General features: G+C 42.7%; 1 protein-coding gene across 1 annotated transcript in view; it reads left to right on the forward strand.

Moving 5' to 3' along the window:
- Positions 1-15320, forward strand: part of DEPDC5 (DEP domain containing 5, GATOR1 subcomplex subunit) — a 104092-nt gene that overhangs the window by 6914 nt on the left and 81858 nt on the right. The window contains 4 exon segments of the mRNA XM_047760246.1: positions 2219-2304; positions 4288-4371; positions 5875-5924; positions 13545-13614. Of these exon segments, the coding sequence (XP_047616202.1) occupies positions 2219-2304; positions 4288-4371; positions 5875-5924; positions 13545-13614 (290 nt within the window).

Here is a 15320-nt window from a genome sequence, read left to right on the forward strand (position 1 = left end):
CCATATGATATCACTTACATGTGGAATCTAAAGTGTGGCACAAATGAACCCACTTAGAGAACAGAAACAGACTTACAGACATGGGGAACAGGCTTGTGGTCGCTGAGAGAGAGTATAGTGGTCAGGGAGTCTGGAGTTAGTAGATGCAAACTATTACGTTTAGAATAGATAAGCAATGAGGTCCTACTGTACAGCTTGGGGAACTGTATCTAATCACTTGTGATAGATCATGATGGAAGATAATATAAGAAAAAGAATATATATGTTTATGTACGACTGGGTCACTTTGCTGTACAGCAGAAATTGACAGAAGATTGCAAATCAACTATATGTTAATTTAAAAAAATTAAAACCCCAAACACCTACCGAGCTCTTGCCCTCAGCAATTCAATAAAAATATACTTTGGAACTTCACCTTACAAATCAGATTGCCTGAAGGGGATGAAGAGAATTGATTTAATAATTGTTTGAGTCCAGTTCCTTTTTTTCCTTTTTTAGGGCCACACCTGCAGCATAGGGAAGTTGCCAGACTAGGGGCCAAATCGGAGCTGCAGCTGCCAGCCTGTACCACAGCCACAGCAACGTGGGATTCAAGCCTTGTCTGAGACCTATACCACAGCTCACAACAATGCCAGATCCTTAACCCACTGAGCGAGGCCAGGGTTTGAACCTGGATCCTCATGGATACTAGCTGGTTTCGTTAGCGGCTGAGCTGTAATGAGAACTCCCTTGTGTCCAGTTCCTTAATAACGGTTTACTTTATCTATATCTTAACTATATCTATCCATACATTTTTTTCCCACAAAATATTTATTAAGTGCTTGTGGTATCAGAGCTGGGAGGAAACATATATTGTGGGTGATCTGCCACTTGTGCAAGGAAGGTACTGTACTAGGAGTTGTTTATCTATCTGTTTTGATCTTCCCGCCAACTCTTGAGGGACAGGAAACTGTCAGGGGGATGAACTGACTCACTTGAAGTCAGTCAGTGAAGGAGTCAGAGCAATGATTCTCCTTACTCCTTCTGGATCCAAATCCTTCCTTTCTTCCTCTAGTGACTGTACCATGCTGATCAAGGAACAAAAATGTTAATTGATAGCAAATAAAATAATTCCTTAAATGGCACTTGAAAGGAAAAAAAAAAACTTCTAATTTGCTCTAAAGGATTTTGGTGTCAACCACTTTTTTATGGTTTAACTTGATGGGAAAATATTCTATAAAACCTGGATCCTGAGTGTCCTTCTTACTCTCCTCATCTTCTGCCACCTGTTACGTTTCTTACTCACCAGACTTAAGGGCTCTGAAAAATTTATCTCTTCCATGGAGTTCCCATTGTGGCTCAGTGGTTAATGAATCTGACTGGCATCCATGAGGACGCAGGTTCAATCCCTGGCCTTGCTCAGTGGTTTAAGGATCCGGCATTGCCGTGAGCTGTGGTGTAGGTTGAAGATGTGGCTCGGATCCTGTCTTGCTGTGACTGAGGTGTAGGCTGGCAGCTACAGCTCCAATTTGACCCCTAGACTAAAATCTCCATATGCCAAGGGCATGACCCTAAACAGCAAAAATAAATAAATAGGAGTTCCCATCGTGGTGCAGCGGTTAACGAATCCGACTAGGAACCATGAGGTTGCAGGTTCGATCCCTGCCCCTGCTCAGTGGGTTAAGGATCTGGCATTGCCGTGAGCTGTGGTGTAGGTTGTAGACGCGGCTCGGATCCCGCATTGCTATGGCTGTGGCGTAGGCCGGCGGCTACAGCTCCGATTAGACCCCTAGCCTGGGAACCTCCATATGCCACGTGAGTGGCCCAAAAAAATAGCGAAAAGACAAAAAATAAATAAATAAATAAATAAAAAAGTTTATCTCTTCCATAAATACTGCTACTTTTCATTCCAAAAGAGAAAGGATCTTTTTCTGAATTTTCATAATCCTTCTTTCTTATGTTGCTTCTTAAATTCTTTTTTGCCTGTCTCTTTGTGTGTGTGTCTCTCTCTTTGTAATTCTGTCTGTTTCGCTCTCATTTTTTAATTACTTGAGTTCAGGTCTTATTTCATCTGAAAAGCAGAGAACTTTCTAAGTTTTAAACTCCTAGAGGACAGAAAACATGTCTTGCCCTTGGTAAAGGATCAATTGTGTTTGTTGAATGTCTGAGTATTTATAGATTAGATAGAACATAGTTATCTGTATTTTCAGAATATGTTATCTGATTTCTTCTGTTTCAGAAACTATCAGTGTGGACCAGACTGTGACTCAAGTGTTCCGTCTAAGACCTTATCAAGATGTGTATGTGAATGTCGTAGACCCTAAGGTGTGTTTTTGTTCTTGATTTGAATATTTTGGGGGGAATGATTAACCTTTCCTCATGATTAGGTCTCTAAGGAAATCAAGTATACTAAGTATACAAGTATACTAAGTAAACCTAAGTATACTGCCAGACTATTAAATATGTAGTCATGTAGTCATATATAGGTCTTTTTTTTTTTTTTTGTCTTTTTAGGGCCACACCCTTGGCATATGGAGGTTCCCAAGCTAGGGGTTGAATCAGAGCTACAGCTGCTGGCCTACGCCAGAGCCACAGCAACACGGGATCCGAGCTGCATCTGTGACCTACACCACAGTTCATGGCAATGCCGGATCCTTAACCCACTCAGTGAGGCCAGGGGTTGAACCCACAATCTCATGGTTCCTAGTCAGATTTGTTTCCGCTGTGCCACGACTAGAACTACTTTTTTGTTTTTTGTCTTTTTTAGGTAATTTAGATTATAGGTAGAATATAGGCTGCATTTAAATCCCTCCTCCTCTTTAAAAAGCTTATATTTCTAGGGAGTTCCCGTCGTGGCGCAGTGGTTAACGAATCCGACTAGGAACCATGAGGTTGCGGGTTCAGTCCCTGCCCTTGCTCAGTGGGTTAAGGATCTGGCGTTGCCGTGAGCTGTGGTGTAGGTTGCAGACGCGGCTCGGATTCCGCATTGCTGTGGCTCTGGCGTGGGCCGGTGGCTACAGCTCCGATTCAACCCCTAGCCTGGGAACCTCCATATGCCGCAGGAGCGGCCCAAGAAATAGCAACAACAACAACAAAAAGACAAAAAAAAAAATAAAAAGCTTATATTTCTAAAAAGATTCTGTATGTATATGTGCGTTAGTGAAACTAATGTAAAATTTGTATTAAAATACTAAAATTTCTTTGTAGGGGTTCCTGTCATGGCTCAGTGATTAATGAACCCGACTAGCATCCATGAGGATGAGGCTTCAATCTCTGGCCTCACTCAGTAGGTTAAGGATCTAGAATTGCCCTGAGCTGTGGTGTAGGTCGCAGACGCGGCTCGGATCTGGCGTAGGCTATATATATATATATATGCATATATATATACGTATATATGCATATATATATACACGTATATATATGTATATATATGTATATAAAATTTCTTTGTGTATTCTCATTTTTCTTTGAAAAATTACGCTGTGAAATGAGGAGTTAAAAATCATTGTCCAAAAGATGTTATTGACATTATCTAGGGAAATAAAGCCCACAGCTCAATGCCATGTTTGTGTGCCAGGATCAAGACTAAAACGCAGGAGTTCCTGTCGTGGCACAGTGGTTAATGAATCCGACTAGGAACCATGAGGTTGTGGATTCGGTCCCTGCCCTTGCTCAATGGGTTAACGATCTGGCGTTGCTGTGAGCTGTGGTGTAGGTTGCAGACGCGGCTCGGATCCCGAGTTGCTGTGGCTCTGGCGTAGGCCAGTGGCTACAGCTCCGATTAGACCCCTAGCCTGGGAACCTCCATATGCCACAGGAGCGGCCCAAAGAAATAGCAAAAAGACAAAAAAAAAAGAGTGAAACACAGAATCTTATACTCTTTGCACTTTTAACCTTGGTACAGTGGCTATAGGATCTGTTGTAGATTTATCTGTACCAAAGTCTTTGGCAGGATAGAATTCTGTTTGTCGTAGCTTTTTCAGTGGTGTTTTGTTTTGTTTTTTTGTCTTTTTGCCATTTCTTGGGCCACTTCTGCAGCATATAGAGGTTCCCAGGCCAGGGGTCAAATATGAGCCTACGCCGGAGCCACAGCAACGCAGGATCCTTAACCCACTGAGCAAGGCCCAGGAATCGAACCCACAACCTTATGGTTCTTAGTCAGATTCGTTAACCACTGAGCCACAACGGGAACTCCCTCCAGTAGTTGTTTTTCTGTCAAAAGATTTCTCCATGGTGAGTGGATGTAATCTTAGGACTATAAAGTGTGGCAGAGTAATGCAAAGACATATATGTGATTATCCCTTTTAGGATGTGACCCTTGACCTGGTGGAATTAACCTTTAAGGATCAATATATTGGCCGTGGGGATATGTGGCGACTAAAGAAAAGCTTGGTAAGACATGACTTTAAATAATGTGTGTTAACGTTTTCTATTATGTGAGTAATCCACGTCACTGGGAAGTTTTAACAGCTCAAGGAGGGAGAAGAGTATATAAAATCATTTCTGATTCCAGTCAATTATTGTAAACACGTGGTGTGTGTGTATGTTTTTTCTTGTGTTTTGTTTATTTGTTGTCACAGATTTTAACTCTGCATTTTTGGCCTGCATAGTAATTTTCAGTATTGTTTTACATTTTTTTTTCTTGTCTTTTTGCCTTTTCTAGGGCCGCTCCTGCACCATATGGAGGTTCCCAGGCTAGGGGTCGAATCGGAGCTGCAGCCACCAGCCTACACCACAGCCACAGCAACTCAGGATCCAAGCTGCATCTGCAACCTACACCACAGCTCACAGCAATGCCAGATCCCCAACCCACTGAGCAAGGCCAGGGACCGAACCTGCAACCCCATGGTTCCTAGTCGGATTTCTTAACCCCTGAGCCACACGGGAACTCCTGTATTGTTTTACATTTGAATGGGACTTTGGTTTTTGGTTTTTCACTTGCTCTCATTTGCTCCTCACTTCTCCTGTGGACAGGCATTTATTACTCCTAATTTATAGATGTGAAAACTGAGATTGAGGAGTTAAGTGATTGCCCAAGACAGGAAGGCTAGTAAGCGCTTTGACACTGGGCTTGAACCCAGATCTTATTGCTTTTTGCCTCACCCTCCTTCAATTTTCCTTGCTTATTTACTTTTTTTTTTTTTTGGTGGCCTTTTTGTCCTTTTTAGGGCTGCACCAGCGGCATATGGAGGTTCCAAGGCTAGAGGTTGAATCGGAGCTGTAGCCGCCGGCGTACACCACAGCCACAGCAACGCCAGATCCGAGCTGCGTCTAACGACCTACACCACAGCTCATGGCAATGCCGGATCCTTAACCCACTGAGCAAGGCTAGGGATCGAACCTACAACCTCCTGGTTCCTAGTCGAATTCCTTTCTGCTGCTTCACAGCAGGAACTCCCTTATTTACTTTTAATTAATATTTTCTACTCAACACCATCCATTTTTGAGAACTGTGAGCTGGTGCTGATAACTGTCTTTTTGGACTTTTTGAGTATTATGAAACAAAAAATTATAGGTAGAATTTCCATACAGTGTATGTTTTCTGGGAAAAAAAATCTTTGCTCATTTTTTATTTGGTAGGAGTGGGTTCCATTTCCTAAAATGAGAAATAAATGTTTCACATGTAAATGTAGATATATATGCAGATGTATGTGAGGAAGAGTTTATTAGTGGAGCTGGCTGCTTCTTATCCACCTGGCCTTTACTATTGTCTGTACTTGCCAAACCCTTAAGAACCTACTGCTATACCTGCCCCAGCAGGTTTTCTTGTGGGATGAATCTATTACCCCATGTTAATTGAACTTGGGGTTGTTAGAAGAAATTAGGAAGCCAGGAGACCTTCTTTGTGACCTTTTATAGCCTTGGTGTGTTGAATCTCTCTCTCTTTTTCCTTAGGTTAGCACATGTGCCTATATCACTCAGAAGGTGGAATTTGCTGGCATCAGGTAGATGTTATGTCACTGTTGATTTATCAGCTTGTAAGTGGGAGTAGGATCTATGGCAGTAACTGGGACACAGCTGTACAGCATTTGAGGCATGTGGATGTCCATGTAATACAATACACAGTAGCTTAATATAGTAGATTGCTGTAGCTAAAAGAAACCAACACCCCCCTCCCATTAATGCACTGGAGAAGTTTTAAGGTGAGTGGATATTGCTGAAGCCACCTGGTATTCTGTAACAGAGGAGGTATAGACTCCCAATTTCAGAACTGGAAAAAGCCTTAAATGAACATATTTAATCAAACCTTCTTGTACAGATTAAGAATAAGTTTGGAGACATAAAATGGCCAGCACTGTAGTTCCTGATTTGCTGCCTTTGTAGCGTTTTCACACTGCTCTTGATTTATTTATGATTTCTGTGTTTCAATTTGTAAAGACAAGAGATAAGGGGACTTTTTGAAACCTACTTTAAATTAAAAAAGCAAGGAGTTCCATCGTGGCACAGTGGTTAACAAATCTGACTGGGAACCACGAGGTTGTAGGTTCGATCCCTGGCCTTGCTCAGTGGGTTAAGGATCCAGCATTGCTGTGAGCTGTGGCGTAGGTCACAGACGCAGCTCGGATCCTGCGTTGCTGTGGCTCTGGCATAGGCCAGCAGCTAGAGCTCCGATTAGACCCCTAGCCTGGGAACCTCCATATGCCGCGGGAACGGCCCAAGAAATGGCAAAAAGACAAAAAATAAATAAATAAATAAATAAATTCAAAAAGCAAAATGTCCACATAGTAAAGACTTCAAACAGTACCCAAAAAAGTATAATGAAATGTAAGTCCTTTTTCCTAGAGGAAACCATTGTCTAGAAATTTACTGTATTTACACAACCATATTTACATCTGGTTGACTCACTTTTTTTCTTTTGGGGGGGGTATTTTTTTTTTTTTATTTTTATTTTTTTGCTTTTTAGGGCCATACCTACAGCATATGGAGGTTCCCAGGCTAGGGGTCTAATCAGAGCTGTAGCCGCTGGCCTACGCCACAGCCACAGCAACATCATATCTGAGTCTCGTCTGCGACCTACACCACAGCTCATGGCAACGCCAGATCCTTAACCCACTGAGTGAGGCCAGGAATCGAACCTGCAACTTCACAGTTCCTAGTCAGATTCGTTTTCGCTGTGCCACAATGGGAACTCCATTGGTTAACCCACTTTTTTTATTTTTTGTCTTTTCTAGGGCCGATCCTGCGGCATATGGAGGTTCCCAGGCTAGGGGTCTAATTGGAGCTGTAGCCACCGGCCTACGCCAGAGCCACAGCAACGTGGTATCTGAGCCGTGTCTGCGACCTACACCACAGCTCACGGCAATGCTGGATCCTTAACCCATTGAGCAAGGCCAGGGATCGAACCTACAACCTCATGGTTCCTAGTCGGATTCGTTAACCCCTGAGCCATGACGGGAACTCCAAGGTGGTGATTTTCTTCTTCAGTCATTCCTCCTTTATTGGCCATAATTTTTTTTTTTTTTTTTTTTTTGCTTTTTAGGGCCATACCTGTGGCATATGGAAGTTCCCAGCCTAGGAGTCCTTTTGGAGCTGTAGCTGCCACCCTATACCACAGCCACAGAAACGAGGGATCCGAGCCACGTCTGTGACCTACACCACAGCTTGCAGCACAACAGATCCTTAACCCACCCAGAAAGGCCAGGGATTGAACCCAAATCCTCATGGATCCTAGTCAGGTTCGTTAACAATGAACCACGAAGGGAATTCCTGGCCTTAACATTTATGTAAAGACTTTTTACCGGCAATGAGGGCTCTTTGATTAGTCTGAACTACTAATCCCAAAAGAAAGGTTAAAGGATTTATTTTTTTTTTCTTTCCAAAAGAGGCTGTTTTAAAAGTTGTTATAGGGTCAAAATTCTTTGAAAAATTTTAGCAAATAAAGCACAGTCCAAGAAGTGGCTCAGTCTGAAGCAGAACAAGAAATGCAGCCGTTTTTGCAATCCTGTACAAGCTGGTCTCTCCCAGGTGGAGGGCCAGGAGTCAGGAACCCTGTATTCCATTCTTCCAGCACCAGTGGTTAGCAGGTTGACACCTCCAGGCAGCTCCAGGAGTCTCTTGAGTTTATTCATCTTCAAAAATGAGATGGTAGGTTTAGAATCTTTCTCTATAAGAGACCGGTGATTAAACATTTTAGACTTTGGGCACCGTGGATCTCAGATCTCTGTTGCAAATTCATTTTTGTTTGTTTGTTTCTTTCAGCAATTAAAAATGTAAAATCCATTCTTAGCTTCTGGCCGTACAAAAGCAGGAGGTGGGCTGGATTTGGCCTGCAGGCTACAGTTTCCTGAGCCCTGGTTTAGAAACCTCAGATTCCTTTCATTCTTAAATTCCTTGTTGCTCCTTGTAAATGCCTTTATATATACCCTGAAGTAATGTCAGTTTTAGACTTTTCAAGATCTGTCCTAATATTTTGCTCATTCATGGTTAAATATAACCACAAAATCCTTCTACTATTTTTTTTCCAAATTGACTTATTTACATTGAATCAAAAGTCACTTTATTTTCCTAACTACTGAGGCAGACAAATTTGAAAAAAAAAAAAAAAAAAAAAGAAAAGAAAAAGGTGCTCTGGGCCTCATATGAGAAAAGAAAATAAAGTCAATAATAAATTATTAAAGAATTTCTTGGAGTACCCATTGTGTCTCAGTGGAAACAATCTGACTAGCATCCATGAGGACTCAGGTTAGATTCCTGGCCTCACTCAGTGGGTTAAGGATCTGCCATTGCTGTGAGCTATTGTGTAGGTCTCAGAGCAGCTCAGATCTGGCCTTCCTGTGGCTATGGAGTAGGCCAGCGGCTACAGGTACAATTCAACCCCTAGCCTGGGAACCTATGTACGCTAAGGGTACAGCCCTAAAAAGACAAAAAAAAAAAAAAAGTAATAATAATTTCTCTGTAATTTATCCTTTTAATCTGGTAATTTAGTCAACAGTTAAGAACATAGACAGTTTCATTACCTTGAAACCCTGCCTTTGAAACATCATTTTTCCTTGAAGATAAACATTTTTATATTTGCTGAGTAAATTCACAATGTATTCTTTAAAATAAAAAAAAACAAACAAACCTGGAGTTCCCATTGTGGAGCAGTGGAAACAAATCCAACTAGTAACAATGAGGTTTCGGGTTCGATCCCTGACTTTGCTCAGTGGGTTAAGGATCCGGGGTTGCTGTGAGCTGTGGTATCACTTGAAGATGTGGCTTAGATCTGGTGTTGCTGTGGTGTAGGCTACAGCTCTGATTAGACCCCTAGCCTGGGAAACTCCATATGCCACAGGAGCGGCCCAAGAAATAGCAAAAAGACAAAAAAAAAAAAAAAAAGCTAGTAGTTCCTGCTCTGGTACAATGTCATCAGTGGCACCTCTGCAGTGCTAAGATGGAGGTTCAGTCCCCACAGGGCTTGGCACAGTGGGTTAAGGATCCAGTATTGCCTCAGGTATAGTGTAGGTCATAGCTGCGGCTAGTATCTGATCCCTGGCCTGGGAACTCCATATGCTGTGGGGTGGCCAAAAAAGGAAAAATATATAAATAAATTAATTAAATATGCTGCAAGGATATATTGTACAACATGGGGGATTTGGCCAATATTTTATAATAATTATAAATGAAGTACAACCTTTGAAAATTGTGAATCACCGTATTACATATCTGTAACATATAATACTATATAGCAACTGTATTTCAGTTAAAAAATAAATATTAAAAAAATTGACTTTGAAATCTAGTCTATTTGATCTCATTGTGAAGAGAACCCATTTTTGCAGGTATAGTTTTTGGGACTGCTGACTAAGCTACCTTTTATTTTGTTTTGGTTTTGTTTTCTGTGTTTTGGTTTTTTGTTTGTTTGTTTTGTTTCTTTGGTCACACCTGTGGAATTTGGAAATTCCCAAGCCAGAGATCAAACCTCTGCTGCAGGTGTGACCTGTGCCACAGCTGCAGCAACACAAGATCCTTAACTCACTGTCCCACAGGGGAACTTCCTTGCTTTTTTTTGCTTTTAGGGCCAAACCTGTGGCATATGGAAATTCCTGGGCTAGGGGTTCATCTGAGCAGCAGCTGCCAGCCTACACACAGCCACAGCAACGCAGGATCTGAGCTCATGGATACTAGTTGGATTCGTTTCCACTGTAGTACAACAGGAACTCCCCCCTCTTTTTTTTAAACTTAGTTTTTTTTTTTTTTCTGACTCACACTCCAGAAGGAACAATATCAATTAGTTTCTGGCCCTGACTTCTCAGCTATCCAGGAGCAGACAGATGTGTCTGAGAGTCACACTTAAAGCCCACTGGAACATCCAATTTGGATGTTTTCTTTCTAGATCTGCCCCATTGTAGGGGATCTTCTGGGATCTTTGACTTGAGCTCTGCTTCTATGGTGGCCAGTCTCTTAACACATCTGTCTGATTACAGGATTAATACTATCAAGCACCACTATGTGTCCAGCATGTGCTAAGTATTTTTACTTACAATGTTTGCTCATTTTAGACAACTTGAAAAATAGAATAAAGAAGCAGAGGAAAAAACGTAGTATTCGTACTCATAAGTAACCACTGTTAACATTTTGACGTAGAGCCCTAGAAGATGGATGGGGCAGGATTCTTATTAACCATATTTACTGATTTAAAAACAAAGCAAAACAATACAAAACTGAGGCTCCCCTGTGGTGTAGGTTACAGATTTGGCTCGGATCCAGCATTGCTGTGACTGTGGTGTAGGCCAGTGGCTACAGCTCTGATTTGACCCCTAGCCTGGGAAACACCAGATGCTGAGGGTTCAGTCCTCAAAAGACAAAAAACAAAACCCAAGTCTCAGAAAGATTATGAATTCACCTCTACAGAGAGTGGAGGCTTAGAAATCTAAGCCCCAATTTTGTAACACCACTTTTTTTTTTCTTGTCTTTTAGGGGCTGCACCCATAGCATGTGGAAGTTCCCAGACTAGGGATCGAATCAGAGCTGTAGCTGCCAGCCTTCACCACAGCTATACCAACACCAGATCTGAGCCACATCTGCGACGTACACTGCAGTTCATGGCAACGCTGGATCCTTAACCCACTGAGTGAGGCCAGAGATCGAACCCAAGTCCTCATGGATACCAGTCAGATTCACTTCCTCTGAGCCATGAAAGGGACTCCTGTAATACCACTTTGTACATTCTAGTATAAGTTGGAGACTTAGTACACTAATAATGAGCTCGTTTTAGAGGTCTGGTTAATTTAGCTTTCAGTAGCTTGTATGCAGAGTACTTCTTGCTAAAAGTGCTCATAGGTCATGGGAACACTGAATCCTTCCTTATAATGTTAAAGGAAAGAAGTTTGGAATTCCCTGGTGGCTTGGCAGGTTAAGGGTTTCGCGATGTCACTGATGTGGCTTAGGTGGCTGCTGTGGAGTGGGTTCAGACCTGGCTGGGTAATGTCCACATGCCATGGGTGTGGCCAAAAAAAATTTTTTTTAATGGCCACACCCACAGCATGTGGAGGTTCCCAGGTTAGTGGTCGAATCTGAGCTACAGCTGCCAGCCTACTCCACAGCCATGGCAATGTAGGATCTGAGTCCTGTCTGTGACCTACACCACAGCTCATGGCAATGCCGGATCCTTAACCCACTGAGTGAGGCCAGGGATCAAACCCACATCCTCATGGATACTAGTTGGATTCATTACCACTGAACCATGACTGAAACTCCCCCCAATTTTTTTTTTTTTTTTGGTCTTTTTGCCATTTTCTTGGGCTGCTCCCCACGACATATGGAGGTTCCCAGGCTGGGGGTCGAATCAGAGCTGTAGCCACCAGCCTACACCAGGGCCATAGCAACTCAGGATCCAAGCCGCCCCTGCAACCTACACCACAGCTCACGGCAGTGCCGGATCCCCAACCCACTGAGCAAGGCCAGGGATCGAACCCACAACCTTGTGGTTCCTAGTCGGATTCGTTAACCACTGAGCCACGATGGGAACTCCCCCCAATTTTTTTTTTTTTTTTTTAAAGAAAGTGAAGTCCCTTCCTAGGTCAGGCTTGCTGTAATTGTCCACTCATAGACATACCTGGGCAAAGGAGTACCAGGAAGGACCCCTCTGGGTGACAGCAGAGCTGGGGGCCTGAGAAGTATATTTGAAGAACACAGGCTTGTCCAGTCTTCTTCATTTTATAGGTGGGAGGCAGGTCCAGGGAGGCTGACTGGTTGTCCACTATTTTCCAGGTAGCCTGAGCTGTGGCTTATGATAAACAGGTTTTTTTAAAAATTAAATTAAATTAATTAATTTATTTATTTACTTTGTCTTTTTCTAGGGCTGCTTCCCTTGGCATATGGAAGTTCCCAGTCTAGGGGTCTAATTGGAGCTGTAACTGCAGGTTGCTCCACATTATTTGGTTTAATTTCCAAAACAGCTGCATAAAGTAGGTATCATGATCTCCTTTTTACTGTTAAATTTTTTTATTATGTTGATTTACAGTGTTCTGTCAATTTCTGCTATATGGCAAAGTGACACAGTTATACACACATGCATATATGTATATATATTTCTTTCTCATATTATTTTCCATCATGTTTCATCATAAATGATCGGATATAGTTCCCTGTGCTATACAGCAGGACCTTATTGCTTATCCACTCCAAATGCAATAGTTTGCATCTGCTAATCCCCAAACTCCCAGTCTATTCCACTCCCTTCCCCTCTCCCTTTGGCAACCACAAGTCTGTTCTCTATTTCCATGATGATCTCATTTTTCTAGAGAAGGAGCCTCGCAGAGTTATTTCCCAATGGCCATTCAGCTAGTAAGTGATGCTCAGAACAGATTCATGCCTGGACTAGTTTCCCTGAAGGCTGGAAGCTCTGAAGGCCATGCTCTTTGAACTCTATTGTCCATTTCATGCCCTTAAAAAGTTGCAGAGGAAAAAAATCAAGCTCCCACAATGCAACACCAAGTTGACATAAACATTTTTCAATAGGATGACCTACATTGAATAGGGACCCTGTCCCTTCAAGTCTCCTGACTGCTTGCTTCTGAGCTGCTATTGAGATGGACATTGTTTCTGTTGAAACTTATTGTCTCAAAGCTGAGATTAGGGAGTTCCCTTGTGGCTCAGCAGGTTAAGGATCTGGCATCGTCACTGCTGTGGCTCTGGTTATAGCTGTGGTGTGGGTTAGATCCTTGGCCTGGGAACTTCTGCATGCTTCCCCCACCCCTCCAAAAGAGAGCTGGGATTAACAAAATTGTTCGTCAGTGCTGCTTACCAGTTTTTGTAACATGGGCCCTTTAGAGATTTGACAAAAGGTATAATTCTATGCTCAGAAAAATTTGCATCATTTTGGAGGATTCATGGGTTCCCTGAAGCCCTTCCTTAGACCCACGGATTATCTGTTGACCCCAGATTAAGAGCCCCTGTTGTAAAAATTCAGAATGCTCTGAGAATTCTTCATGTTATGTAATCTATTTGCAGTGCTCTGGAAATCTGTAACTGGCCAGGTCATTTGGGTCAAATAATAGAGAAGAGCAAGCCACCCGTAAGTCCCTTGTGTTTCTTCTTGTTTTATGTAGGACTCATAATGATGCCTGTGTATTTCCTTTTAGGGCACAGGCTGGTGAGCTGTGGGTCAAGAATGAGAAGGTCATGTGTGGTTATATCAGCGAAGATACCAGGGTAAGACTGGCAAAATGCTTTTTTGGTTTTGTTTCCTCATGCTATTATGTATGTAAGACATAAAAATTGAAACCAAAACAGAAATAAGCAAAAACTTGATCTCATGGTCAAGCTCCTGGTCAAGCTACTATCTACCCAACTAGATAATATTATAATATAGTCATGGAAATTCTAGTGTAATATAGTCCTGAAATTCTAGTATTTTACTGTTGGATCTCTCCAGTTTGATGTTGATCTTCATTTTCTTATCTTTAGTATCAAATGTAGAGATGGGATGGCTAGCTTGCAGGCTTCTGTGCCCACTAATATGTAGCAAAAGTTAAACTCAGTAGAAGAGTATGTTGGTGAACATGAAGAAAGACCTGCTTTGCATGCTGGGAGGTCTAAACTTTGGGCAGGTCCCTTGCCTCCCAGAATAAGAATCAGCTTCCGATTATTTAGGAAGGAAGGATATTGTATAGGCATCCAGAGTACCTGCTCCTGCCCCTCTGGCTCTGGTGTAGAGAACAGAGAAAGGAGCTAGGAAGTTAGAAGGTGGTGGAACGGACGAGGCTGAGGCTGGGAGCTGCAGCAGTGGAGAGATATGGGCAGATTTATTAAAGAGTCTGGGGCCGCATCCACAGGTCTTGTGGATGGGTTGGATGTGAGGAGTGAGGAAGGAATAATTGAGCAGCTGGGCAGAGAGATGGTGGCACCATTTATGATATGAAGAAGACCGGGGGAGATATTTGGGGGAACTTAAAAAGCTTAGTTGGTGGGGGTGGGGGTGGGGGAGGGATGTATTGGGAGTTTGAGGTTAGCAGATGCAAACTATTATATATAGAATGGATAAACAACAAGGTCTTACTGTATAGCACAGGGAACTATATTCAACATCCTGTGATAAACCATCATGGAAAAGAATATAAAAAAGAATGTATAGGAGTTCTCTTGTGGTGAAATGGGTTAAGGATCTAGTGTTGTCCCTGCAGTGGCTCAGGTTGCTGCTGTGGCACAGGTTTGATCCCTGGCCTGGGAACTTCCACATGCCGCAGGCATGAGCCAAAAAAAATATATACATATGTATCACCGAATCACTTTGCTGTAGGGCAGAGACTAACATAGCATTGTAAATCAACTATACTTCAATTAAAAAAAAACAACAACAACTCAGTCTGTGAGATATTGGACATCTGAGTGGAGAAACCAGGGGAAGCAGTTGAGTCCAGAGCTAATCTGTCCCTGAAGGAACTCCTCCCTGTTCCTCCAGCACGCTGCACTCTGCTCTCTTGCCTCTTTGTCTTGGCACATATTGCTCTCTCCTGCCTGCAGTGATTGCTTCTTGTCCTACCCCTTTCTCAAGCCATTCTTCCTTCCCTCAGCAGTATTCTCAGCTTTCCCTGCTTCCTGGATGCACCGGGCTTGACATGCCCCCACGGCACCCCAGATGTGTACCTATGTCAGCATTCATTACACTGTGTTGGATATGTTGCCCGCCTGCCTTGCCACAGACTGGAATCTCCGAGGGCAAGGACCATATCTTTTGCCTTTCTATCCCTACGTTCTTCAGCATGGCTCCTAGCACTCCATGTCCCAAGGCCCTTTGAACTTGAGATTATCTTTATAACTAGTTTGATTGCCTGGTTTTCTAGATCATCCTTATAACTAGTTCCATTGTCTGGTTCGGGCTGGGGATCTAACCTGTGTCCCAGTGCTGCAGAAACACC

The sequence above is a fragment of the Phacochoerus africanus genome, chromosome 15 (genome assembly GCF_016906955.1).
Source record: "Phacochoerus africanus isolate WHEZ1 chromosome 15, ROS_Pafr_v1, whole genome shotgun sequence".
NCBI classification, from domain to species: Eukaryota; Metazoa; Chordata; class Mammalia; order Artiodactyla; family Suidae; genus Phacochoerus; species Phacochoerus africanus.